Below are 27,492 nucleotides of genomic sequence, written 5' to 3'. Positions count from 1 at the left end.
GTGGTTGATTGTGCACAGTTGACAGACTAGTCTAGAGATTAAAACACGGCATACATCATCAAGACCAAGGCTTTATATCCATTAGCCGAAGAAGGTGAGTCATTTATTTTTCGTGACTCATTTGGTAAACTAATTGGAAACTGATCGACCCCAGCTGAGATCCGATACTGCCACCGCTATCATTAAATACGGAGATATGTTTTGAAAGTAATATACTCAGTGCTATCCAGGTGGAACATGATGTACCAAAAACAAATCCAAGATGATAAACACACTGAGATCACCTAGACCCAAACAAGCTAGACTAAATCACAACATCTGAAACGGTTGACATCTTCAATATTGCCATCCACTTTTACTCTACTCTTTCTTATCTTAAATCTTACTCACTTTGAAATTCATAATAATGCCGCAATATTACCCAGATTTGCTTGACGCTGGTTCTTTCCGTCTGGCAACCATCTCGATCGATATTCATCCTTACACAAAAGTACAAGTACCAAGTGTAACACTCACAACATATGGACTATCCAGTGGCACAGAGATAACCTACAATGCATTGTCCTACACTTGGGGCTCGCCTCGCCCCTATGATACAGAGGCCGATGCAGGCACATCTATCCTGTTGAACGGGCAGACGTTCGAAGTTCAGCCGAATCTATACGACGCACTCATCGAACTCCAGGCCTCATGCCCCCAAACCCCCATCTGGATCGACGCCTTGTGCATCAACCAGTCTGATCCCGTTGAGCGATGTTCCCAGGTTTCGGTAATGAATCAGATCTACGGAAAGGCTGACCGCGTCATCGTCTGGCTTGGTAAGTCATTTCCAGAATTGGAAGCTGGAATAAATGCGGCTGAGAGGATCGGAACCGAATCTGTTCCTCACACACTTCAAATGATTCAAAATCAATACTGGGCCTTTAACTCTGATCTTTCTATCATGCCTGATAAATATGGAATGGAGCCTATCGACGAGAAAGAAGCGCTTGGACTACTCACCCTGTTTATGAGTAATTGGTTTGCCCGAGTTTGGGTGATACAGGAAGTCTCTCTTACCAACGACGTTGTTATTTTGTGCAACGGAAAATTCACTGGTTTCGATTGCGTGGGTTACACAGCAGCATTTCTTCACTACAGCGGGTTTTTCCAGCCTTGTCTCGACCTAGTCCCCAAGGACGGACCGGGTATCCATCTTCGTGGCGATCTCTACATTTTCCACGCCGAGAGGATCCAACTGCTCCGAGAATGGTGCAAGGGACACAAGAGTCAGTGGACACGTACTTTAGAGACGATCGACTTTGAGGCTGGGCTTGGTGTTAAGTATGAAAAGTCGGCCGAGATGGTCTTGCTACGGTTCCTCTTCACCTTGTTCGGCCTACAAGCTTCTGACCCTCGGGATGTTGTCTACGGTTTGGTAGGTATAATGAAGCACATGGCTGCCGAGGATGGCCTTGTACTACCATCGGAATTTGAGCCGAATTATGACATCGATATCAAAGATCTTTTGAGGAATGTCGCACACAAGATTATTGAGGCAACCGATTCCTTGGTCTACATTACTCTTGTCAAAGGTCCTGACGTGCGAGAGACTCCCTGTCTTCCATCATGGGTCCCGGACTTCCCAGCAATCATGACCAATACTCTCTCTGGCGCTCAGTTTCGATCAGTAGGCATCATCAACTCTTCCAAGCATGTGCCACATGCTCCGAACCCACGCCCATTCACTATCGAAGGAAACATCCTCAATGTGTTTGGATTCTGTCTTGGGAAAATCAAGAAAATAGGGGAGACCTACATCGAGACAATGCAAGGCCGGCGCGGCATGTCGGGTGACATTCTTCTCAGCATGGACGAGGTTTATCCATATACTGGCCAGCCGGCAGATGAAGCCTTTTGGCGCACCTTGATTCACGATACCGACTTCTCGAATCGACCGGCTACACTTGTCCGACTTGGGGATTTCCAGCGAGCCATCTTGGAGGAAATAGTTCACCCGTTGCGGGTTTTCCACATGGAGGCTGATACACCATCTACTGGCGAAGCTCTTGTGCTCGAGTCTCTGCGAGAAATGTCTTACTTGGATGACATAGTTGCGAGATACCCTTCGAGTATTTTCCCCAGCCTCAACCTCGTAAAGTCATGTCTGGATTTTCTACCACAAGAGCATGTGGAGCTTAATGATGAAGAGATCCAAATGTTGAAGGAACCATTGTCAAGAAATTCTATGCCGCCAGGAAGCATCATGGCGACGACTTATATCAACAACAGACCCATACTTACTGATACGGGATACTTGGGGATGGGATTGGAGTCTTGTGAAATTGGAGATGAGGTGTGGATAGTTGCCGGATCTCCCGCTCCGCTGGTCATGCGAACGACTGACAAAGAAAATGAGTATTTTGTGGTCGGTGAGAGTTATATTCATGGGGTTATGCAGGGAGAAGCAGTAACTGAGAGTGTGGCGTGGGAGAAGATCCAGATGGTGTAAAGGTTTAGACCTACAGGATTCGACTGTAAAGCTCAAAGTACAAAGAGAGCCAGGCATCGAACGTCTGTACGAGTATCAATTTGTTTAAAATTTGTGTCGGGGGTTTTTCACTGCATCAACAACTTTCGTTGACCGTTCTCGCTGTAGCACATACTATTCGAAATAGAGCCATATCAATACTTTGTATATTTAAGAACTGTCTTTCAATCCTCCAATGGGGGGCTCATCAATCCTCCAAACCCTGGCACGGCATGTCGGCCCTCAAGAAAGAATCTCATCACCATGTCAGCCGCAATCTTGGAGTCGTCATCCTTATCCATAGCCTCGACTGATGCCTCAATAAACTGGGGAGCCCAACCGTATGCTTTGGCAAAAAACTTGCAAGTCTCGATGTTGATGAATCTATCGAATTCGAAATGACCTTGATACGTGAGCACATGATTCGGCTTATATGCTCCTTGAAATGCGCAGTGTTTGGTTTGGCCCATGGAAAGCCATGTTGGAGGTAGAGAATGGCCTTCTGGTACCTTGACATGATCACCATGAACAAATTGTAACCCGAGTTTGTTGTTGTTTATGACAGACGAACGACTTCCTAGTGCTTTCAGGAAGTCTTGGTCGAGCTGGACTGTGTGAACACCGATTTCCATTCCTTTCGGATCTTTCTCCACATAGATCCCATGTTCGCGGAACAGACTTTGGCAGATGATCTGGTGGCCGAAGCAGCTGCCGAAAATCTTGACATGGGGTTGTTCAGCGTAAACTTTGGCGATATAAGCGTCGAGTTGTTTAATCCAATCTTTGTCTTCGTAGGAGCTGGCGCTGGAACCGGAAATGACAATTGCGTCAAAATTGGTGAGTGACTCTGGGTATGTACCATGATAAACGTCAAAGTATTCTGCCTCGACGGATAACCCAGGGGCTACACGAACCGCCGACTGAGATAGAAGTTCATGGAAGATGTGGCCGTACGAGGGTGCCCTTTGTTCTGTCACACTGGGCACCGGGGCATCGGCATTCAGCATGGCGATGCGCAGGGTAAATGGTGAGGCTACCATGACGATTGTACAGCGATTGTATTGTCTAGAAGATGTATGCAGAAGGAAATGGTATTTCTGTAGTTGTGTCGGTTTTGAAGCAGTTTACTTTTTGATGTGTTGACTAATAAAAATGGAGTACCGGCAATAATTACCTAAATAGTCAATAAAGATACCATCAGCTGATGCTGTCACGCGCCCTTTGACATATGTACATGCATCCTTATCTCAGTATTGTCGAGGTGAAATATGGAGATTTATCTGGCAAGATACTGGATATAGATGGCTAATGTGTATGTCTTTATACAGTACCGGGAATAGGATACTTTCTGTGTTTGTCTCACATAATTCCCGAGTTGAGTCAAGGTGGCGTTTTCATCAAGTTTTATTAGATAACCATCATAGAAAGAACCTAAACTATTCATGATCAATAAAGGCAGACGTGGATAAATATGTCATCGGCTCACCGTTGTCGCTAGCACACGACGACTGTGCTGTCTATTGGGACTAGCCTGGAGATGGGATGACAGGACAAGTTCGCCTAGACACTTCCGTCGACAAAGGAAAGGAAGCCAGTAGTTAATTAAGTAGTTCTGGTCTGGACTCGACGATAACATTACATGTTAGCTCTTAATGCCCCAGTCATGTTTTACAGTTGCGTGCATCAATGATATTATTCGAGATGCAGATGATAGGGAATAATGAGACGCGTTTTTGGACTCTCCACCTATTTATTGTCAGCGCGGGGAGATGAAATTAATAACTACTAACCTAGGTAGTTTGGCACCAACATGACCATTTGAACTATCCACGAATACGGGTCTAGTCCAGGTTATGCTTGGACGTAATAGGTATCCTTTTATCATAAACAGCCTTTGAGCAAATGAGGCACACCACGTGAGGTCAAGAATGCGTATGAGGCTGTCAGCGGAACCAGAGTGGTGGTGGAAAGAATAATAACGATCTTCACATTAGTGCTGCATGACGATGTCAACAACAATTGCGCGATAAGCAGATCAACATCTTCTTGACATGCAAAGGTGCAGATCCGGCAAAATTCCGTTGAAGGAAATGATGAGGCTTGCAATTGCCGACATATCCCATCGGCTGGTCGATTGTATGTACAAGGGTACGACGTGAAGCTAATTTAGATGACGGGAGAAGTGGTGAAATTAAACCTTGCAACCACGCGGATGGAAATGAAGAGGCCCACAACAGATGATTGACGTGTCCGAATACTACGTACAATACTCCGTACGCATTAGATTCAACATGCAATATTGATCAATGTGAGTGTAATGTAGCTACTTGTCATCATGTCCAAGAGCGAGCTCAAGAACGAATACGGTTACCCTGCAGCTCTTTCATACTGACATCCACCCAACAGGCAGACAGATAAATAGTGCACTATTCATGAGCCAAAGAAAGCTCAATGTTATTATGATATCTATCAACTTTATCTGATTGATAAAAGATTAGTTGCCAAGAAATTAAAAAGTCAAGACCTCGGCAATACATACAAGATTTACATTTACATACTGCCTGAGTAGAGTTGAGTTGAGTTGAGATCCAAAAGTATTACGTAAAGCGTGCGGCAGTTGAGGAAATGAACAGGGAATGAATGCCTGTCACTTGGGGAAATTAACTGTCAGATTGACTGACTGGGGCTAAAACACATGAGAGATCAGCAGTTGTCGGTGCAAGTCATTCCGCTGTGAGGACAGCCGATCAGTCGACTTAGTTCCGTTGGTAAGCTGAGTTATTGTGCTGAGCAATCAATTCATCAGCCTAACCTCAGCGGACAAGATCGAGATTGGACACTGTCGCTGTTATATCCATGCGCCACGTGGAGAAATCTTGAACTGTAAAGAGGCTCTACCCCCACTGATCGACACTTGGTTATAGCGTCTCGCTCACTGAAACCTCGTTGAGAAGCTGCCCGCTGTTTTGATATATACATAACAACTTCTTACAAAGAAAACAAAACAAACCTCGGGGAACCCGATGACATGGAATAAACATAAACTGTAGAAAAAGACCATTATAACCCAAACATGGACATTTATACTCGTCGGGCTGGAGAAACCAGAAACCGTCCGTTGCTAGACTAGCTCAGACCATGCATGGAAGTTAGTGCTGTCTTAGTATCCGCTAACTTGGTAAATATTCTCCATTGAGTCAGGCTAAGTCAGGGGTTTCTCCATTTCTTCTCTGCTGCTTCTTCTCTTATTCCTCTACTAATGAATCCCTCCCCAGACCCTCTGTAGGTAGTAACTACTAAGCTGGGCATGTACACGAAAGACTTTCCCTTTTGGAACACACCGTTTCTTCCCCAGGCTACCTAGCGTTAATAGTAAAGAGTTGGTCTGCACAGTATATACAACAAACAAATACCACTATAGGTACTCTGTACATCCGCGGAATTAATTGATCTTGAGTCAAGACAGTAAGTGAGTGCTCCACACGTCTGGTGCTTTTTCTTCACTTCCATGCGTGCACACGGGGAAAATGTCAATCGTCAGTGATCTACAGGTCGTGGGTATCAATAATCATGTCGGGAATCTGAATGTTGATCCGTACCTGAGTACTAAGTAATTTATGACAGTAAAAGGGAAAATTTTGACATATTTGTCTCTCGAGATGCATATTATCTACGTCATTCTACAGAACATCTTAGTCTTGTGACTCTTATAAGCCCCGGCCATACTAATCAATGTTGAACATGCTTCACTGAAACCAGGTGGCTGATACATGTAAACAATAACTGGCAGCAAACTGTCTATAGAACATGACGAATGTTTCGAAATGTGTCATGAAGAATCCCACTCCCATCACCACGGCATGGACGTTCCGGATCTACAGTCCTTCCCGAGGGCTTGGTAGTATTCCGCCCGGCCGACTCTTGCACTTGTCGACTTCATCGTCATGCCAAGATGAACTCATCGTCTTATCTACTCTGAGACGAGTCAGAAACTCTAGATGATTGATTTATGACCCTGTCTGTGCGTGTCTGTTCGCAAGACTAGGTAGGTTTTAGCGTCCTGAGAACACACTTCGGCATATATAGCGGCTAAGGCGATCTAGAGTATGGCTAGGATGCGACCCAACCAGAAACCGCGCATCCTCTTTTTAGTTTACTTTCTACGGAACCAGAATGGAATCCAACAATACAAGTCTTGTTATGGTGGTGACATACCAGCGTCCCTGCAGATGGTGTACTTTCCCCCCTTGGCTATGTAAAAAGGAGCCTTTCTCCCACACCAACTGTCATGTCTCGGATCTCTGTCACATCTAATTTTTTGCTTTTTTTTCGTTCGTCTCGTTTAGCCCGTCACCATGAGGCTCTTTCGTGGTTTCATTGCCTTTGTCTTGGCATCCTCTCCTTTGGTATTGGCTCAGAGTTCTGAGAGTTCCGCTATCCTGGCCACGCTACCAAAATGTGCTGTGAGTTTAGTTAATCAGTTTCTGTAAACATCTACTGACCTAACTTGACTAGTTGAAATGTCTGGCTGTATCTGTATCTAATTCAACATGTGATCTTCTCGACACACAATGTACATGTAGAAATGAACCACTCCAAGCCGAGATTGAGACTTGTGTCTTGGCTTCTTGCACCGTCAGGGAGTCATTAAGTGCGTCGTCATCTAGCCTAGTTTGCAAGGTACAATGAAACTTACTTACACTCGATACCTAGGTACCAAAAATGCTTCCATGACACTATGCGGTGCACCTGTCCGAAATCGCCAACGAGAAATCCTCGCCGTCAACGATGTATTGGGCGTCACCTCGGGTATCTTTGTCTTGCAACGATTCGCAACGAAACTAGTATACAAGCTACCTTGGGGTCTTGACGATCTCTTTATCGGCTTGTCTATGCTCATGGCCATCCCCTGCATGGTCATCAACTCGCACGGCTTAACACCAAACGGTATGGGTCGCGACATCTGGACAGTCACCCCCGACCAGGTCACCAATTTCGGTCGGAACTTTTACATGATGGCCATATTCTACTTTACGCTGCAGACCTTCCTCAAGCTGGCCATGATTTTCTTCTATCTCCGCATCTTTCCAACACGCGGCGTCAGGCGGGCTTTGTGGGCCACTGTCGTTTTTAATTGCGTCTTTGGCGTCTCGTTTATCCTGATAGCCGCATTTCAATGTCAACCTATCAGCTACTTCTGGACTAAATGGGAACACAAAACCGAAGATACGGGAACATGCCTTGACATTAACTCTATAACCTGGTCCAGCGGAGCAATCAACATTGCCCTGGATTTCTGGATTTTGAGCATTCCACTCTCGCAGCTGAAGAAGATGAATTTGGACTGGAGGAAAAAGATTGGGGTCGGAATCATGTTTAGCGTTGGCATCTTGTGAGTTATTACCATCTTCTCTGTTTAAACGTACCACTACTAATTTGGCAAAGTGTCACCATAGTTAGTGTCCTCCGCCTCAGCGCCACCATCAAGATGCGTGCAGGAGTAGGTGCGAACAATGCAACATGGGAATACACCGAGTTCGACCAGTGGTCCACCATCGAGGTCAACGTCGGAATTATCTGCGCTTGCATGCCGAGTCTTCGAGTTCTTCTCGTCCGCCTCTTCCCCAAGATACTTGGCAACTCAACTCAGCAACAATACTACAATTACGGCAGCAACAACTATGGCGGCCCAAGCGGACCCGGAACGAACAATCGAAGCCGCTCTCGATCTCAACCACTGGGCACAACGTCGCAAGTTGACAAGACGGCATTCCGTTCCCACGTTAATCCTATGGGTATTACGTGCGACAGAACATATGAGGTGGAATTCGGTCATAAAGACAATGATGAGACAGAGCTATTTTATATGAAAGACATGGACTTGGACTAGACGGGTGCAAGGATCTAGTGTTTGAGTTCAGTCTTTTGTATAGACTGCAATAGAAAGATGGAACGACTATAGACTAATACCATAATTGAATAAAGCAACAAGACAGGAGAAACCTGTAAAATTCAAACCGCTTCTTTCAAAATTTGTCAGGTTATTTGGGATTCTATGATATTGTTAGTCTGACAAAATTTATCAAAGCTATATATATAATCACCTCCTGTTATCTGAAAGTGTGCTGAGAAGCTGTCGAACAAAGATTCCTTTATTTGTAGTTCGGGCCATTTTATTACATAAAGGTCCTTCTTGACTAGATATCCTGGCCTGGACGTGGCATTGATCCCTGACTTATATACCAGAGATCCACCACTATCATGAACACACCCACTCGTAGATCATGAGATGCAATACCACATGGATTATAAGTGGAGGCCATTTTACGGAACAGTGGTCCGGGTACGACATAACATGTGCTTTGATGGCACAGCAGACATGCATATTGCAAGTCAGATCATGGACGGATCAAACATGTGTGCCTAAAGACGCAACCAACAGATGATAAAATATTGTTAAATGGGACAACCCCGCCCGATCGTTTGTCTCTAATTCTCATGTCAAACATTTACTCTCAAATTCTTCAATACAAAGGTATCACTGTGGAATACAAGATGACGAGCTCTGTCAAAGCCAAAGTCGCCGCCGGAAAGTCATTCCCCCGAGAGGCCATACCTCCCAATATGTCTTCATCCACCCCAAATGACGAATTGGATTCAATCGTTGACGATGAAGTTCATCTGGTAAGTGAATTGGTGATGGCTATGGATTGGCGACCGAGTTTTGGTAACACGTCTACTCCAGGAGGCAGACGCTGACACAGATAATGACTCGGCGATCGGAGTTGTGAGTCTATGAGGTCCTTGCGTAGAAGGATATCCATTAATCACATTAGACTGATGATGAGTTGTCGACTGCATCTCTACGCTCCAGTATCCGAGATTATCACATGATCAATGGACGCGGATATCATCGCGACGAGAGTGAGTGATGACGTGATTATTGGGTGAACTGTGACTGATTGAAACGCAGAATACTACCTTCCCAGTGATGAGGTAAGATGTTAGACTCCCAAGCGCGAGAGAATTACTGACGAGTTCTAGCACGAGTCAGAAAGACTTGGTAGACCTTGACCTCCTCAAAGATATAGCAGGACTGACCGAATACCACTAGATCTCCAAAACCATCAGTTGTTACTCACCTTTGGTGGGAAAAGATACTTCTCACCAAATGCTGAGACTGCCAAGCGGGTGCTCGATATTGGAACAGGTACTGGGATATGGGCTGTCGAGTTTGGTACGTCGTAACACACGATCTCTCGGAGAAGAGAAACGAAACACTAACTGAGATACCAAGCCGACGACCATCCTCATGCTGAGGTGAGATACTTTGGACAAAACCTAGAGCAGATGACTTAAACCAAACAGGTTTTTGGTATTGACATCGCGGCTATTCAGCCAGCTTTGTGAGTTGCGATCTCGATCAGCAGGTCAATCCTCTAACATGACCTAGTGTTCCTCCAAATTGCACATTTGAAATCGACGATGCTGAACAAGAATGGACTTGGACTAAACCATTTGACTACATCTTTGTGCGTCTCATGTCTGGTAGTATAGCTGACTGGAACAACTTCACCCGCCAGTGCTTCGAGTGAGTTACCATTTTCTTATTTCTTTTGCTTTCCTCTAACCTATGCGTAGGAATCTGGAGCCCGGAGGCTGGCTGGAAGTTATTGATCCTGCATTTCCTGCCAGGTCTGACGACCGAACACTCGAACCTAACTCTCCGTTACACAAATGGGACGAGTTAACTGTCAAAGGAGCTGAAGCACTGGGACGTCCCTTTAATGAAGCCGTTAACCATGAAGACCGTCTGAAAAAGCAGGGGTTCATCAATGTCACTCGCAAAGCGTTCAAATGGCCTACCAACACTTGGCCAAAAGATCCGAAGCACAAAGAGATTGGGCTTTGGACGCTGGCGAATATTGAAAGAAATCTCGAGTCTATCAGCTCATTCTTGCTGAGGCAGGGTCTCAATATGAGTCAGGAGGAGATTGTGGTGTTTATTTCCCAAGTTAGGGCTGAGATGCGGAACACGAAGGTTCACGCATACTGGGAAGTGTGAGTGTTACTCTTATCCAAGTCATATGGATACTAACGAGCACAGTTTTGTGGTCACTGGCCAAAAGCCGAAGTGATAGACCAAAGTGCAATTCGATATCACGGGATAGTTTCAGTATTATAAACGATGTCCGGAAATTGCAAGTCGTTCACTCCTATTCATTCGCGGTACCAATACCGTCTATCGTTGATGATAGAATAAATGTAAAATCCCATGTCAAAGTCTTATTGCTTTACTACGGGAACCTCATTTGATAAGAGCAGAAAGACATAACATTACTACAAGAAAAGCCAGTTCATTTCGTTCCAACAATCAATGATGACTCTTGAAATTGTCGCTACCAAGTCTGGAGTTTAAAGAGGCAGATGCGGATGTTATAAATAGGTAAGTAGTATGTTACCTTGAATAATATATAATGTGATTCTATAAAAGTAAAATAGGCAGGTATCTGGCTATTGAATATTTACTCTGTGCCCTTTCCTTCGGCAGCCTTGACAACTTCAAGAAGCCCCTGAATATTCTGAGACCACCCAGTTTCCACCTGACCATCAAGGATCTGAGCCGAGGAGACCTCACGTCCATAGAATTCAGCATTCACATCTTTCTTCTCCTTGATAACAGTCCCATCAACGGTCAAGCCACCATAAACACCACGCGACTTTGTGTATGTCCAGACAGGTTTCACTTCACCGACATTGACATTTCCTCCCAGAGGTCCTGCAGCAAGTGCAACTGCACCACCAAGGCTGACCTCGGATTTTCTATATGCATCAACAGCTTCGGCAGTGTTGAGAACGCATATGCAATCGTAGACGTCGATGCCATAGACAAGACCAACGCTGCCACTGCGAACAGAAAATGCAGAGGGGGGAGACCATGTACCGTCTGGCAGTCGGGCAATCACGACGCCTGATCCGCCTGCGCCGGCAAAGTACATGCCTGCCCGGAAGCCCGTGAATATTGCGATGCCTTTCGAGTTTTTAATGACATCTGAGGGTATCTTTCCCTTGTCTGATATGGGTCAGTGACCATTTGTGACTAAAAGGATGTTTTGGTAAACTTACCGACAAAGGCTTGCAGAATTTTGGCACTCTTTTCGCACTCTGCGACAAATTCCGATGTTTTGAATAGACCCATGTTGGTCGATATGAGTGACGTGATGATGGCGATAGGGACAGATGTGATGGTCAACTTATTCTTTGTTCACTGGCCCTTGATTCAAGTTCCATGATCATGCCAACACTTTATATATAGCTTATCCTGCGAGGCACAGAGGACCAACTCCATAGCTAGAATCGCGCATAACGTATATTCGGCGTATTGAATCATATTGAACATAGCCTCTCATTTCGAATACGTCTCAACTGCTCCAAGTTTGGAATTATGGGAGTGATGATAGACTTAATTACACAGCCGCCTGTAGGGTATCAACTCACGTAAGCCGAGCCTATATGAGTGTAAAGCGTATTCGGCGTATTGATCAAGATACAAACAGCCAATTAAAAGTCTGGGTCAGCTGGAATCGAACTTCCGGGACTTCCATCAAAAATGATTGGTGACTGAAGTTAGACGGGCAGCTAACGACCAACCTCTCGGGCCAAGACCAGGAGGCCCGGAACAAACGGGTACGAGAGTCATGAAATTGTAGGGTAGACCCTGTCAAGACCAAGACTAGATGCTGTTCAGGTTAGTCCCCGCCATATACTAGCTGTAAGAAGTATTAGACTTGAATAGAGTTCGCTGGACTGAGCACCATGGTATTCTCAAACGTAACTAGCATCTCACAATATCGCCTCGTTCCTTTCTAATCTGAGTGGAGTTGAACGGGATGTACTCCGGTCGGTGTTGGATATTGGCTATCTAAGATCCGCCGAGATGAAGAATGGTGGATCAGATAAGTCTCGGTCCCAATGTCCTGGTTCGGTAGATTTGAGCGAGATCAACTGGTAGTTGCTACATATCAAAAAGGTAAATTCAAATGAAGATTAACGAAAGTATTTTTCGTTTCATTACACATTAAAAGAAAATCTATATAAAATCTTAAAACTAGTGAGATTGCCTAGTTGCTATTTGTGGTATATCCTCCAACACTCTTTTACAAATGTTCTTGTACTCTGTAGATGGTAGTTTCTAGACGACGCTGTAATTGCGCTGATGCAAACGGTTAGTCGAGCTGGCTTCGCTGATAGCATTGTCGTTGTTGTGATCATCGTTTGTAGAATCGCTGTCGTCCAACTTCTGCTCGCCTGAATGTGTGATCTTGGTGACGACAGTCTTCTTGATACCGTCAATCTTCTCTCTCTCGTTGAGCTCGTACTCGTCATCGTCTCCGAGCTCGATATGTGTGCGATGGTGAGCGCTTGCAAGGGTGTTTCCGAATCGTGTTCCGTGAGCTCGGGAAGCTCCAGTCGTTCGTGATCGAGAGCTGTAGTCGTTGCCACCACCTCGGGGATCGTTGTTGCCGGCCCGAACGACTTTTCCAATGAGATCGGCCATGTTCATTTCGATGTGAAGCTTGAGAAGGTACACAAGGGGATGGAATTGGATGTAGCTAGATTATGTGAGCAAATGCGGTCTGCTTTTTCAAATAGATCCAACTTACACGAAACCATTGGGGAGAGACATCATGCAAATAAGAAGAATATCCAGGGCAATAGAAATACCACAGAGAAACATGTTCATCTGATAGAGGCGAGTGTACTTTTGAAGACCGTTGGCGACAAGGCGCTGCTTGACGATGTAGATGAAATAAAAGTTGAGAACAGCATCCATGATAGCAAAGATGACCTTTTCACATCTATCCCAGATCTCGTTGAGGTGGATATACCGCTCGCTAATTTGGAGTCGGGCGGGTACCCAGATGCAAAAGACGCTGATGTTGACTGCAAAGAGGATAAGAAAGCAAAGCCATTTAAGCTTGGTACCATTGGAACGAACGACCATCAATAGGGAGACTCGGTTGATGATGATCTGGATGAGACATTGGACCTGTGTTGACCACCAGACAACTTTGAAATGTTAGTGAATCAACACCCTTGACTTGGATGACTGGTTATCTTACTGATAAAGAAAAAGAATTGCATGCTCGGTTCAATGGTGCCCCGAAGATAAAACCAACACATGATTCCCAGCAAGAAACTCGAAATGATTTCGGCCCAGATCAGAGCAACATAACTCGTGATCTTCTTTCTTCGTTGCCACGATGATTGCGTCTGTCGAATCGCTTTGGCAACGTTGAAGACCGTGATACCCAGGGACAGACCCCAGGCGATGGACGCGATGTTCATATCGACATCATTGGGAAGGTCGTCGACGTAGTAACTTGGAACAAGAAAACCTCGTTGGTCGCCCGTCATCTTGACGTGGTGCGTGCTACCCTGATTTCAGGTTTGTGCTGGGTAACAATCTAGGAAAAAGGAAACAGAAGCGATGTATGAAAAAGGAATGTAAGTTGGATCAGGAAACAAGATCGAAGCACGAAGGCGGAGTGCGTCGGGGATATAACTAACAGGCAAGGGGATGGAACCTTTCTGCAGAACACTGGGCATTGATTCTTCGCCTTGACCATAGTTTGACTAGCATGACCCCTGTTTCTTCCTTCCATCTTTTTTTGCTCGGTTCTAATGCAAAGTCATCCCCTCTTAGTCTCAAACTGCCGATCAATTGCTAAGGGAACTCATGGGATTCCCAATTTGCCTAGTCGTCCTCGAACCCACCCGTGGCTTACGAAACGGCGTTCTCAACAGAAAGAGGTTTAGCGGAACGATACTACCGACTTGGCTACCGTCGACGATATTTAGCCCAGGTTGCATCTCTCCTCATCCACTTGGTCTTCAGCCACACTGGGGAATCCAAAGGTTAGGCCGTAGACCAGATGAGATGGACAAACGACTAGTAAACTCTATTCGAAGCCAACTCGGAGTCGCATTGAGTTCAGCTGAAAGGATTTCCCACTGTTTTCCGACTTGTTCTACTACCAAGACTATGTTTCTGAGAGAAAAGGTGTTTGACAGCTGTCTTTTGAGGGGCAGAGGGTCCTGATACTGCTGTCAAATGTTGAGGATATCCTCATTGTGGGTTACAGTAATCTGACAGTTCGGTTCAAACGCCCGGGAATCTACCTTGGCTATGAACATGTTTGAGATTCAAGTATGTTACCAAGTTTTGGGTAAATTCAATAGCCTTACCAACGTCTGTCTCAGAGCTCAAGCACCCGGTCCAACAACTCCATACAATTCAAGTCGGGTAATAATTGATTAATCAAGACGCCTCAACACTTGGCAAACCGATTTTATCACGTCAGTAGCAGAACTGTTGATCCCTTGATCCTCTCACCTTTGGTGTGGTGGTGGTCTTCTTGCTGTAAGATCGGCCGAGTCAGTTCCTCGACAGGTCAACACTTGTATTGATGCCCGGTCTGATGCGTGCTTCCGGGCCCCTTTTCTTCGATCTGCTGCTTGGTCAGGTCCAGGATTCGAGGGTTAGTGTATCTTGGCACGCATCGATCATTTATGACCTAGATCCCTTCCCCGATCTTTCCACTGCAGATCCCGTCGGGCAAGGTTCGAGGCCTCAAATGTCGGAGTCAGTTAGATACCAATCAACTAAAAGCCAACAAAGCATGAATCAAGTATTTCCTCTCTGCAAAACTCGGTGGTTGTCTTTGTCTTGCCCTAGAAGGAACGTTAATTCTGAAACAGGCGGCTGGCAACCAACATAATCCCTCAGACACTACTAATCAACAGGATGACAGCTGTCGCCCTTTGGTCTGGGAAGGAAATTTGTCGCCACAGTAATAAACCGGTCAGCTCTAACGTTCTCCAGTAGCCTGGGTAGGTTGGGGCTGGAGTTAACCAAGATTAGAATGCCCCCTGCAATGATGAGATTGATGTCTAACCCAACAAAGTATTCATATTACAAGCACAACGTAATGGACTGAATGACCGAGTGCCGACTTTACCGTATCAATCCCGTGTTGGTTTACTAACAGCCCTGCAAGAAAGAAATACAGTATCAACTTCCCATCGTGTACTCCGTAAAGCATCCATAAGCCATGAGACTGGGGAGAAACGCCCGAGCCTTATCCCCAGATATTGCACAGACAGTGCGGCCCTCCAGGCTCGTCTGGATTCATTATGCATGAACGCCATGAGCTGATCTTTGACCTCGAGAGGTGCTGGATTGTCACTGTAAAGCCATGGCGCTCTTGGTGTTGAAAAGAACCCTGACCGCTGGACCGAGTAATGGACCACTGAAAATCATGACTCGGTATAGTAAGTATTCTCTCCCGATACCCGTGCTAGTCTAACCAATCTGGAGTTAGTGTTAGTGCTGAGAAATTCTTCTTTGCCATGGCGCCTCAAAGTCAATCCCCTGTCCTCGAAACTATCAATAGTGAAGGGGGATAAACATGAAACAGATGACCGCAAAGTCAATCACAGAGACATGACACCCATAGAAACTGTTCCAGAAGACATTCCTTCCAAAACCCAAGGTAAAAAAACGTGGCAGTTTCCTGCATCTTGGTTTCGCAGACTTTTGTGTGCATACAAGGTTCAGGCTAGGTCCCTAGTCTAGGTACTTAGTATGCAGTCCTTTGTGAATGAGGGCGCCAGTCGGCATCTCCCACAAAGCATTAACAAATCTCCCTCCGAGGCTACTAATAGAACCCCTGTAGCGCTTGGTCTTCCGTATCGCCCCGGACCCAAACAATGACGATCTCTCGTACCGACATCTCGGGAGAGTGATTTACCGTGCGATGAGACCATTAGTTAGATCTTGGTGCATGCATGACTCTGCACAGATGAAATGCGTTGCAAACGTTGATCACGTCCGAGCAACAACGTATACGGTACTAATGTACAAGTTGTAACATTCTGCCCATGAGAATATGTCACTCGTTCAAGGGTTTTCAAGCCAGTGTCATTCTACTGCATTAGCATCACCACCTCATAAACGGTGGTGTCCTCAATCCTTCCCAGTAGACCCCTTTTGGTAGGAGCTTTCTCTCCCATCCCCAACCCAAAACCCTGGATTCCATTAGGTACCAACAATCGATTCCCTGCCCTAGCAAATACCCCTGCAACTTGCCAAGAAGTGTTCTAGTCTAGTCTTTACCCAGAGGAAACGCCCCTCACACAGCCTCATGTGGGGTCCTTTAAATGAGACGGAGGGTCTACAAGCCGATTGCTCTATTCCTCAAAGGATGGACAATTTGATAAAAGATGATAAAGATGAACGAGTCGGTGCTTTCTTTATCTCAAGCTAACATCAACAGACTCTAACATGGTTCCGATAGATGTCGGAAGCTGGGAGTTTGTAGACTCTTTAGGTTGCTTTGTTCATTATCGGCATGAGCAGCGTTTCTGAATCAAATATGGCTGACCTGAACATTTCATCAAACGAGTTCGGTCCAGATATTCTAGAATGTAATAGCACACGTTAAGCGCAGTGGCTTGTCTTTTTCCCTAGCTACAGACCATCATCCGCATTAGCCAATATATTTAAGCTGTGTACTACTTATTTAACACAAATGCCTATTGTTCCCCTAACGATGCCACCTCTACAGCAAATAGTGCTGTGTCCCAGAGCCTTGCCGGCTTCAGGTCCGGCCATCCAGCTTGGAGGCTTTCAGCCAAGATTGCACAGGACCCTTGGAACTATGTAGATACATATTCCCTCGCCGAGTCATAGATATAATCAGCAGATCAAATTAATCCTATTCTCAGTTATGGGACGATCATTCGGCAAAATGACGCCGGCAAGGTCAGGACCACAAGAATCAAGGTAAGGTGTGCCACACCGGGAAAGGGATCGCCAGGAGGCTGTTCAATAGTCTCTCTGGTCGACATCAGTCATTGTGATGCAGCAGCGCCATGTCTAGACCAGCTGCCCAACTAACCTATAGGATACAGATCTTATCTAGGTTGATGATGACATTTATGGTGTTGTGGAAGATGTTTGCTCTTCATCAGGTTACTTTGTAGCCTAAGGGGCAAATCTTTCTTGGACAACAATCAAGCACGCCAAGCACCATCATAATTTCTTCCTGTGGGAGAATAGCAACTACTTACATTGCATGTATCTCTGGGTTTCTCGTTTTTACACCTTGCCATATCGAGATTCATTGATGTGAATTAACTGGGGCTAGGCACAGTGGCATTTTGAATGTACACGAACGTCGATTTCGTTTTGTCTTTGAACTCTTGACATGTCATCCCATCATATATCCAACCTGTCCCTTATGCACATTGCAACTTGTCTTGTTTAACTCTATGGGAATGAACTTGACTGCAAGCTTCCATCTAGCCGTAGAAACCGTGGTGGCGTTGTGTAGTCTTGAACAGTCTACAGGGGTTAGGACGACACAGCCGAATGTACCCTTAGACCCTACATCACACCGTCAGAGTGGTCCAGCATGATGAATTCGACATTAGCAGCGGTCCATTCCTCCTAACAAAACAGTATTTGTTTCTTTAGACGGCGTAAGCTTTTGTCTTATGCCGTCTAATCTGCATAAGACAACCTAACCCCTCATCTAAAGTACCTCCACATCCAGATGGGTTTCTGCTACCTATACAATTGAGGTCAATAGCTAAGAATCAACATCCTGTTACATAGCGTCCCGATCTCAAATGGCATGCGTATATAACTACAGAATGATAAATTGAACTCAGTCGGAGCTTGACTCCTCTACCTCATACTTTTTTCTCCAGATTACCTTTCCATCCTTTGGATCCATTATGACGGCGTAGTGCGTTTCCTCATTCCTGATCTCATCGTCCTCCAGAAATTTGATAACATCGCGCTGGGTCACAGCATCCCTTTCTTGCCTGTACCTCCTTTTACATGCAGAGGTCTTTTCCCTCCATAGGCCTTCCAAGTGCCTCTTCCTATCCACGGATAGACCTACTAGGTCTGCCATGCCGAGTGCGTCGTCTGCCTGTTCCAACTCAGCGGCAGCCTCACGAAGAAGCGAAGGATCGTCTTCATGCTTTATATCATGGTTACAAGCGGTCAGAAAAGTGTCCGATTCGCACATGTTGGCTGTTTTGTGGTCCTTTTCGACTAAGAATACGCGTTCTGGTTGGCAGAGGATGAGGTATGCCGCGCTTGACTCAGAAGTAGAGAGCCTATTTAGGACCTTTTGTACGTACTCAACCGAGACACCTTGCGCTGCAGTATCCGTGGAATGTCTCGGTGACTCAATTTCGATGTCGGCTTCTGCAGATTCATCAAGTAGGATGTTCCTCAAGGCGCTCGATATAGATTGTCTGTAGCCAAGAACCACCATGGCCTGGTTCCACCTGAAAGATAATCTCTGTCGGACAGTCTCTCTTGCATGACAGGGTCGAAAATTCAAACTCATGCTCAGGCCTTTCCTAACACCTGTCAGTACCCCGACATAACCAAGATAAGTGATGGTAGTTGCGATAACAGGCCCTCCGACATGACGAACAAAATCGAGCTCAACAACGATATGTCGAAGACTTTCCATACCCCAGTCCAGGGTGCGAAAATGCAACATTCGAGTTCTTCCCTTTGAAATTGGCGAGTCGAGAGTACGAACACCCCCGCTTGTGCACCCCAACAAAAGATCTAGGAGAACATTGAAGGCGACAAGGATGTGTAAGGGCATACCCATGCCTTTTGAAATGCCAGCCAACTCGGCCGTCTCTTCCTTGGAATGGACGCGACGTAGAATAAATCGCGATACATTGGCAAGGTGATTTCCTATGGATGAGCCCGCCAAATCCATGAGTAGTATCCAATAAAGCCCACTCAAGTTACACGAGTCGATAGATTGTTGGAAATGAGGAATGATATGATTGTAGCGATCTTCCGGTGGCTGAGACAGATTGACAGAAAACTTTGGAATATTTGCAGCTTCTGGCATGGCGAATAATTCGATGTTGTTTGAAATAATGTTGTTCAAGGGTTGAAAAAGAAAGTGTAAGACATGTAGGACTCATGTTTCCCATGGTTGCCTATTGGCGCAGCACGTGATTTTGGTGTAATTCTATTTCTACTGATGTTGGCGGTAGTCGGTGAGCGAAGACACAAATTTAGTGCTACCGTAATATTTGGTTGGATTGGTCAAGAAAACTAACAAGAGCAAGGCAGCTACAGCGAGGTATAGTTAAGGCAACTTGGCATTTAAGCAAATCAATAATAGTAACTCTTTTCTTTGTTATCTAGGCAAGACGACATATATAGGTGATGAGCACGGCAAGGCCTAGTGACGTGCCTTATTTGGCTTACTCCCCTCGACCAATTTGACACAATATTGCGGCATTGAAGTAAAAAAGGTCATACTCCAGCATGTCTGGCCTCGTCATCCATTGTGCCGCATTCTGAAATACTTGGTATTCCAGTGTATAAGGCAAATTGGCGGCAAACACAGGGTATTCCCAACGAGCACGTTGAAGTGAAAACCTGTTCAGTAATTCCAACATCAATAACAGACGATTTCCACAGCCCGTGCCACATGATGGATCAGTGCACCACAGAACACCCTTGGTGCTTTCGTTCAGGATAGGATGAATGGGGCGCTCATCCGTATAAAATGTAATGTTTGAAAGCCAGCCCATGCTATGCCCATCCCTTCTGGATAAATCGATTGAAACATGTAGGACAATACAATCGTTCACGTAGGACCAAGAATAGCGCGCGTAGCAAAGGCGACAATCATAAAAGTGGTTATCGCAACAATGTCGAAGCCCGGTTATAGGGAAACAATCGCATTTGTCCGATGACAAAGACGACACGATTGAGTCAAGTTGAGTCGGACCGTGCTGGCAAAGTTCATATTGATGTTTGTCTTTTAGTTGTTTGAATAGCCGCGATTTCAACGCCGACATCCTGGGGTATTGTTGAGGAGCAATCTTTACCAATGGAAAAGATCTGGAGTACCGCAAACAGCCGCGATCGTACTTGATATGTGGGCGAAACCCGTTGAAAGATGATAGTTCTTCAGGGTTCATTTTCTTGGGAAAGTGGTCCGGGTGTGAGCAAATAACTTCCACCTTTGTTCCGTCATGTACCTCGACCTTGCCCGAGACTTTGACATGCTCGCAGAGGTTAAACGTACCCAGAAGTCCCACACAGATGTTGCGCGCTCTACCGCCCTGAGGGAAGAAAAGTTCCGGGTGGTCAGTTAGACATCTAGTACAGTAGACAGGCTGCCAGAGGTTCTTCAGTCTTTCTTCCAGTACCCCTGAGTCGAAAAGGTTGCCGCATGGTATACATAAGGATCTTCGTAGGAAGATCCGCTTGATGTCCCGTAGCTGGTAACATACAGGTGTGGTAGTCCAGGAATCCACATGCTCATGCTGCAGAATTTCCCACTGGAACCATTCGAACTGAAAGTCGTCGGTCAGGTTACGCAGGACCTGGCAGGTTTGGCGGACCATATAGAGGGAGCTATACGGCAAATGGAGCATGACATCGATCAACAGCTCAGGTGGGAGTTGTAATAGTCGAGACTTGAAATTCTGTTGACATACTGGCTTCTGAGGTTTGAGAGGTACTTGAAGACCGGCATCTTGTGGTACTGGTGTGTCCAAATGGGACACATTCCCTTCATCGGCGCCCAGGACGGGGATGTGATAAGTGCCCTGTCTGAAACGGAATCGGTCTGCCAAACGTTCAGTCCACGACGACGAGAACTGTGGTTCCAGTTTAAAGCGAAGCATCTTGGTGATGAAGAAGGACTTGTGTTTTCTTGGTCTATTAACTGGACCCAATCTTGGCCCTTTTATTTTCCTCTAAACCTTCAATAAATTTTTCTTTTCTTTTTTTATGATCTCTTCAGCTTTCGCCCAGGCCTTTTCAATTTCCTCAAGGTTTTCAACAAAGGTTAATCTGTCCGCGCAGACCAACTTATCAAACAAAACCTTCGATAAAATTACATGTGCGGGTTGGAATTTTGAAGTCAAATTAGGGTTTCCCAATAACAGAACAATAACAGAACTCTATGACAGTGGCTTTAGGGTATCAGAAAAATTGGCCGCTGGAAGCCTAAGAGACGAAATTAGTTGGCCACTCACTTTATGCTCCTTAGAATATAGCCCTTAGACCATTTAGTTTCATAACCTAAGACTTAGGAGGTCATTTTTTCTGCTACCCACTAGGCAAGGCAGCGTTGGGAAAACACATGTGGCCCCTTTGCTGCTGTCGTTCAAATTTGGCATGGCTTTCTAAGCTTTTCTATGCGGCGGCTTCCATGTCTCGTCAAATATCATTTCCAATGGATGGAATTTTGTCTGGATTGTATGGGAACAAAGGGACGAATCGCAATGAATTTGTTATTATCAAGCTCGGGATCTAATTATTAGTTCTTATGTCTTCTGCTAAATATGCCTATATCTCAATCTCTCTCAAAGGATAAGTCTGATTGGAAACATCTCTATACAGGTCATGCACAGTGGCCTGAAATTGGCCTTGCAATCGACGAGCCAAAGATGTCATTATGCTTCTGCTCAATAGCTCGGGTGTTTTGTCCTTGCTCTTCCAGTTATGGCTAACAAAGACACCCTGACACTCGCATTGTCCGTTGGCGGAAAACTCATTCCCATTGGCATGATTACATGGTATGTTGACAACATCATGTGTCCTGTTAAACTCGTAGCGGATGTAGTAGGAAAAGGCACTTTGTTCATGAGCCCACTTGAAGTTCCAATGTTCACAGCCTGGAATACTTCGTGGACAGTCTTCCCATCTTTCGTACATGTCCTGTGTTCGCTGGCTAGCTTGCGAAATAACGAAGCCGGTGTTCAGAATGAGGTTCCCTTGGGGGTCGTAGTCCCCTTCCCAGTCGAGATCGTAGGCCATGGCGACAAGGGATTCCCCTGTAAAGCCCCAAAGGTTCATCAGCCATTCGAGTGGCAAGTCGAGGTGGGTAAAGACTGCGTCGGAATCGAGAGAGACGACGATGTCATGAGTCTTGAGTGCTTCTTTAGCGACAGCTGGCTTAACCCAGGTACCATGACGGTCGGGATAATCTGCTGCTCGTACTAGGCGGTAATCATATCCATGGATCATAGCTATATGGAGACGGGAGGGTTAGCAAGCTGTTACATCATTGGTTCTGTTTACCGTACCATATATGTAGTGATTGAGATGACCTGCTGTTCGACCAGGAAGAGATGGATAATGCAAAGGGCAGTCATTCAACATGGTATTCTTGTTCTTTGCATCGAGGCGTGTATCCGTATCGATGAGGACGACTCTTTTGCCAAGCGGTTTCTTCCATCGCATCTGGTTCTCTGGTATCTCGAAACGGTCTCCTTTGTCAGTGACAAATACTCGCTCCTCGATAGGATGTATCAAAGGTTTCCATAATTCTGCAAGCAATGACGGAAGGGCTGCGTCATTTGAGTTTGTATTGTTGATCTTCTTATGACAGTTTGTCTTGAACACATCTGTTGTCTGCGTTCGTAGGGGTTTGATCCTATTTGAGAGCGTTATCAGTCAGAGCAGAGACGACCGAGGTGCGAGAAAGCCTACTGTGGACGGTATGATGAGAGAATAAAATAAGAGCACAGGATGAAAGTACTGAAGCCGAATACAGAGCCAATCCACAAAGAACGCTTGGAGCTTTGTAAAACAGCCATTTCTCCCATCCCGAGGCAAAGGCTATCAGACTGTTTAGAGAACAACAAAGAAGAAACTCAAAAAGTGTGAAATCATGATGGAAACTCTTCCAGTCGCCGTACATTATAGATAAAGCATTGGCTAATGAGCTATGATAGGGGCAGGGCGAGGAACTGCCTTCCAAAACCCTGATGTCGTACAACTCATTAACTCGTACTGGAATAAATTCATGATACGATTCAGCGACTCGTGGAGGGTCATCATTAACTCCCTATGAGGCGCAAAAGATTGGAATTGATGTTTTATACCACATTGGGCAATCGCCGACTACAGGGGAGAGGTTCTGGATCTTCATACTGAAGGGATTCATAAACCAGATTGGGACTAATATGGTGGAACTTCCCATGTCAGTCAGTAGAGAATCGACAACCAACAACAACATGGCTGTCTCGCTTAGCTGGTAGTAATGTTAAAAGATTTGTAACTCGTGATTGTTATTCTAGACTACAGGGTTACATACCGGCTGGATGCTTCATTTTGATAGTACAATTGTTGCCATTGACAAGATGACCATTATCATTATAGCACCCGCTCTTGCGCCCAAAGCAGTTTTTGTTTTTTTGAAAATTGGAATCTTCGGTTTGCAGGATTTACATCTGTGCTTGTCTGTGCGAGGTTGATTATTATTTGAAGATTTTCGAGGCATAAGTCCCGAAGTATACATGTGCGAGGTTGATACGTCGCCTGTTGAGGCTTAGACAGGGTGACGCGGCATTGAAGCTTATGTTTATGACCACTAGTAACAGCATACCTAGTATTTTGATGATTTGCGGCTACCTGGTAAGCCTATTCCTCTAAAAGGCAAACGCCGGCTTTATACGACTAAGCCAAGAAACAGAGTCGCAAGTAGAGGGACTCCCAGGAAAAGCAAATCCACAGCCCTCATATCTGCACCGCCATCTTCTTTCTCGTCATCAAACACATCACTTCTGCTATTACTCGTTTCTGAACTCCACCCCCAAACGTTTTTATCAGTCCTGGTAGCTTCCTCAATAACAGTCCCTGTGTACCACTCTGTCATCGCATCAACCTTGTATCCATTTTCCATACAATAAGAGGCATAATATGATCTCATAGATGACGCATCTTGTGACTCGACACCTGCTGAGCAACTTGCCTGGGCACAAGTATCGATGTGTTTGCTGACGAGTTTCGCTTTGTCGCTATTGGTTGCGCAGTAGCAAGCTTGCTTATACGGTGTACCGCAGTCTAGCACACCACCGACGTCGGTGTTTGCGTTGTTGGGTCGGAAGAGACACGGTTTGATGCATTGGTTCACATCTTGAGGGATTTGATCGAATATCCTAACACGTTGGGATAAAGTTTGAGTGACGAGTATGAGTAATAAAGTGAGTCTCAACGCCATGGTGAGATGATTGAACAATGATGTGATCAATATGCTTTAGATTCAAGATTGAGTATAAGTTGGACTGTCTTTCTACCCAGTCGCGACCCGAAATTGGGATAGACTGGCAATCATCAAGCACAATAAACAGCCTAGACTAGTAATTTCCCATGGTGGGTATCCTTTACTTTATCAACTCATTATATCTCTTTATTACGATAAACTTTGTCTATTTGCATAGACAAGCATCAGTGTTGTGAGCGGCTACATGGCCAATCATAACGTTACTCTCTCATCCAAACTGTAGATCTCTGTTTCATCCAGGGCCGGTTAGTCGTTATCACACATATCACCAACACAATACTTTTGAAAACGCATCTGCCGAAGAGGGTAACGAGAGCGAAATGATATCTGTCTCGGGTCAGGACATTTTAAGATGGAACTGATGTTCCGCAAACAACAAAATGCTTGGACCCATGACGCTAGCCTGACGCCAACTCGTATCAGAAATTGGCTACCGGGAGCATGAGGGACGAAATTAGTAAATCAGTTTATGCCAGTTGGACCGCTATCTTTAGGCTGTTTATTTTGACATCCCACCCGAGAGGCTAGCCTTTCTAGTACCATCCAGTGCGGCTTTTCGTACCTGTCCTCGGTATTTGAGCATAAAGCCTGATGTGATTGGTTGAAATATGCTGCTCGGTCTTTGATCTCACAGGAAACATGATATACACGAAAAATTGGGTAAATGGGCTAGACAGAATCAATAGTTAGCGTGACGACTGTTTATAATCTGACTTTGATTGTTGAATTTTCCCAATGGAAGTGCGGTACATGCGACAACAAATAACACTTCAGAACTCATGTTGGAGATGGGTCTATAATGTCGATGGAAATCAATCTACTTGTTAACGTTCAGGTACTTCGAAGTAATATTTTAGAATAGACGAATCAACGTTACGTGCTTATTGGTATATTAATCCTTGATGTTGTGAGTATTATGTGCCATGTAAGTCTCATTATGTTTATCTCAAAGCCTATAGCTTGATTATACACTTATGAGCTTTGGGTGCAATTAAAAAGTGGTTTTCCATCGCCATCATATCATCAGTCATCCCCGCACCAAGTTTAGCCCCACGACACTCTCGAAAGAATAGTGCAGCTCCAAGTCTCAGTTCCATATAAGCCAAGTGCATACCGATACAAATTCGAGAGCCAGCTCCGAACGGAGATAGCGCTGATTTCTGCGCAGCTGTCACTTTGGATTTGTCCATGAATCGATAACCGTCAAATCTTGCAGCCCTGTCAGTGCGTGCATTCTTTTGTTAGTTTATGGGGGGTCATACCTTGCCGCATCAGACCAGATAGTCTCGTCGCGATGAACCGTGTATGCTTGTGTACTGACAACAGTACCTCCTGGGAGGTAATGGCCAGCAAGAGTGGCACCCTTGCTTGGTACAACACGTGGAAGTGCACCAGGTGCTGCACCATACAGTCGAAGTGTCTCTTCGATAATGCTGTTCAGGATTGGTGCGCTCTTGAGTTCGTCAAATGACAACTCATCACTAAGTGAGCAAACCTCTTCCTCTAGTTGAACTTGTAGCTGAGGCTGCTTGAGAATAGCCCAGACAAGATATGTCAAGGTGACAGCAGTCGTATCTGACCCAGCAACTATGAGGTTACCTGCTTCTGTCTGTACACTTGATGATGTGAGTGATGTCTTTTCTTGGCCATCAGCTTCAGCTACCATCTGACTGAACAGATTGTCCCTGCTTAATCCGTCTCCGGCACTTTGCATATTTCTAACGGCTATAGTGCCATGATCATAAATGACGTTGTCGGCATTCAGCAGAGTCTTCAAACTTTGGGAAGGGATGTATTTCAGAAAAGGGTAGATCCACGAGAGCTCAGTTCTGATGCCACTACTTATCATGGCCAACTGCATCGAGTCGATATATTGTGTTTGCTAGCATCATTAGTGAGTTCTCTTGACGCATTGCCGGCACTTGCTTACCTTGCCTTGTTCTAACATATGGAATGACTCTCCGAAAGACAGATGAGCAATCACATCTGTGGCCATAAGCGTCCACCACTTAAACACATCAGCGCCATCTCCGAGAGCATCATTCTTTATCTTCTGGACAGCAAGGCCAGTCTTTTTCCTGATCTCGGGCTCCCAATTGGTGAGCAAGGAGCCGTTACTGAAAGCGCGAGCAAAAAGTCTTCGGCGAGCTGAATGCTGATGGGGATCACGCATGGCAAAAATGCCCGGTTCGCGGCCCGGGGTAATGCCATCATACCAAGCGGACTTGAGGAACCCTGCCCCAATCTTATGCACGGCCGAAACAGCTTCTACGTCACTCACAGATACCTCATGAGGGGAAAGACGGACAACGGAGCCGTATATCTGGTGAAGTGAATGGACATAATGTATCCTGTTTCCCGTAACAATGTGGAATTTGAGAATCAAATGTGTGAAATGTGTGTACCAAGGACCAGGCAAGCGACGTAAAGGTGATGAGAGTGATGTTGCCAGAGTGTAACTTGCCATGATAAAGAGAAAGACACCTGCAATCAAGGACGCCCCAGGAGTGGTAATGAGAGTCATTTTGGAAGGAACAGTACAATCTCTAGTGCGATTTCAAGAGAGAATATTGCAGATGGTTAATATTAAATCCTGTTGACAAAAGGACGTCTTTATTTATTCATGTATCTTCGGGGATTCGGAAGCTTGGAGGAACCGAGCCCCGCTACGGCTGTGGTGACCTCCACATCCCGATATGCCCCCCGTTTAAACACGATACAAGCCAAGCATACTAGAATAATGATCAACTGAGTTTTAGTTCTTATGCGATTTGCAGATATTCTTTATTACGATGCGCTTGAACGGATACCATAGCTTTATGATTCTTAATACTTTTA

The 27,492-nt window shown here is 45.3% G+C and overlaps 11 protein-coding genes across 11 annotated transcripts; 3 read left to right on the top strand and 8 right to left on the bottom strand.

Annotated features, from left to right (window-relative positions):
• Positions 1 to 406: 406 nt before the first annotated feature.
• Positions 407 to 2,491, top strand: FPOAC1_008781 (uncharacterized protein; the record flags this gene model as incomplete). The annotated part of the gene is made up of 1 exon (XM_044853215.1): positions 407 to 2,491. The coding sequence occupies one exon, from the start codon at positions 407 to 409 to the stop codon at positions 2,489 to 2,491; it is 2,085 nt and encodes a 694-aa protein (XP_044705885.1).
• A 203-nt stretch (positions 2,492 to 2,694) lies between these two features.
• Positions 2,695 to 3,549, bottom strand: FPOAC1_008780 (uncharacterized protein; the record flags this gene model as incomplete). Its single annotated transcript, XM_044853214.1, has 1 exon — positions 2,695 to 3,549. One exon carries the CDS (start codon positions 3,547 to 3,549, stop codon positions 2,695 to 2,697), a length of 855 nt encoding a protein of 284 aa, XP_044705884.1.
• A 3,315-nt stretch (positions 3,550 to 6,864) lies between these two features.
• On the top strand, positions 6,865 to 8,399 carry FPOAC1_008779 (uncharacterized protein; the record flags this gene model as incomplete). Its single annotated transcript, XM_044853213.1, has 4 exons — positions 6,865 to 6,972; positions 7,025 to 7,160; positions 7,223 to 7,901; positions 7,955 to 8,399. 4 exons carry the CDS (start codon positions 6,865 to 6,867, stop codon positions 8,397 to 8,399), a joined length of 1,368 nt encoding a protein of 455 aa, XP_044705883.1.
• A 608-nt stretch (positions 8,400 to 9,007) lies between these two features.
• Positions 9,008 to 10,647, top strand: FPOAC1_008778 (uncharacterized protein; the record flags this gene model as incomplete). Its single annotated transcript, XM_044853212.1, has 11 exons — positions 9,008 to 9,193; positions 9,255 to 9,296; positions 9,346 to 9,433; positions 9,483 to 9,505; positions 9,554 to 9,572; positions 9,624 to 9,746; positions 9,807 to 9,829; positions 9,878 to 9,915; positions 9,963 to 10,100; positions 10,151 to 10,570; positions 10,617 to 10,647. The coding sequence occupies 11 exons, from the start codon at positions 9,008 to 9,010 to the stop codon at positions 10,645 to 10,647; spliced, it is 1,131 nt and encodes a 376-aa protein (XP_044705882.1).
• A 387-nt stretch (positions 10,648 to 11,034) lies between these two features.
• On the bottom strand, positions 11,035 to 11,708 carry FPOAC1_008777 (uncharacterized protein; the record flags this gene model as incomplete). Its single annotated transcript, XM_044853211.1, has 2 exons — positions 11,035 to 11,582; positions 11,636 to 11,708. The coding sequence occupies 2 exons, from the start codon at positions 11,706 to 11,708 to the stop codon at positions 11,035 to 11,037; spliced, it is 621 nt and encodes a 206-aa protein (XP_044705881.1).
• Positions 11,709 to 12,701: 993 nt separating this feature from the next.
• Positions 12,702 to 13,927, bottom strand: FPOAC1_008776 (uncharacterized protein; the record flags this gene model as incomplete). Its single annotated transcript, XM_044853210.1, has 3 exons — positions 12,702 to 13,122; positions 13,174 to 13,579; positions 13,633 to 13,927. 3 exons carry the CDS (start codon positions 13,925 to 13,927, stop codon positions 12,702 to 12,704), a joined length of 1,122 nt encoding a protein of 373 aa, XP_044705880.1.
• Positions 13,928 to 18,243: 4,316 nt separating this feature from the next.
• On the bottom strand, positions 18,244 to 19,467 carry FPOAC1_008775 (uncharacterized protein; the record flags this gene model as incomplete). Its single annotated transcript, XM_044853209.1, has 1 exon — positions 18,244 to 19,467. One exon carries the CDS (start codon positions 19,465 to 19,467, stop codon positions 18,244 to 18,246), a length of 1,224 nt encoding a protein of 407 aa, XP_044705879.1.
• A 1,299-nt stretch (positions 19,468 to 20,766) lies between these two features.
• Positions 20,767 to 21,265, bottom strand: FPOAC1_008774 (uncharacterized protein; the record flags this gene model as incomplete). Its single annotated transcript, XM_044853208.1, has 2 exons — positions 20,767 to 20,787; positions 20,870 to 21,265. 2 exons carry the CDS (start codon positions 21,263 to 21,265, stop codon positions 20,767 to 20,769), a joined length of 417 nt encoding a protein of 138 aa, XP_044705878.1.
• A 667-nt stretch (positions 21,266 to 21,932) lies between these two features.
• FPOAC1_008773 (uncharacterized protein) lies at positions 21,933 to 23,185 on the bottom strand (the record flags this gene model as incomplete). Its single annotated transcript, XM_044853207.1, has 3 exons — positions 21,933 to 22,615; positions 22,673 to 23,022; positions 23,079 to 23,185. The coding sequence occupies 3 exons, from the start codon at positions 23,183 to 23,185 to the stop codon at positions 21,933 to 21,935; spliced, it is 1,140 nt and encodes a 379-aa protein (XP_044705877.1).
• An 854-nt stretch (positions 23,186 to 24,039) lies between these two features.
• Positions 24,040 to 24,591, bottom strand: FPOAC1_008772 (uncharacterized protein; the record flags this gene model as incomplete). Its single annotated transcript, XM_044853206.1, has 1 exon — positions 24,040 to 24,591. The coding sequence occupies one exon, from the start codon at positions 24,589 to 24,591 to the stop codon at positions 24,040 to 24,042; it is 552 nt and encodes a 183-aa protein (XP_044705876.1).
• A 1,016-nt stretch (positions 24,592 to 25,607) lies between these two features.
• On the bottom strand, positions 25,608 to 27,178 carry FPOAC1_008771 (uncharacterized protein; the record flags this gene model as incomplete). Its single annotated transcript, XM_044853205.1, has 3 exons — positions 25,608 to 25,863; positions 25,917 to 26,536; positions 26,585 to 27,178. 3 exons carry the CDS (start codon positions 27,176 to 27,178, stop codon positions 25,608 to 25,610), a joined length of 1,470 nt encoding a protein of 489 aa, XP_044705875.1.
• Between the last annotated feature and the right edge of the window lie 314 nt (positions 27,179 to 27,492).

Source organism: Fusarium poae, chromosome 3 (assembly GCF_019609905.1).
Source record: "Fusarium poae strain DAOMC 252244 chromosome 3, whole genome shotgun sequence".
NCBI classification, from domain to species: Eukaryota; Fungi; Ascomycota; class Sordariomycetes; order Hypocreales; family Nectriaceae; genus Fusarium; species Fusarium poae.
Note: the sequence above shows the minus strand (reverse complement) of the source record. Positions and strands in the feature narration are given on the sequence as shown.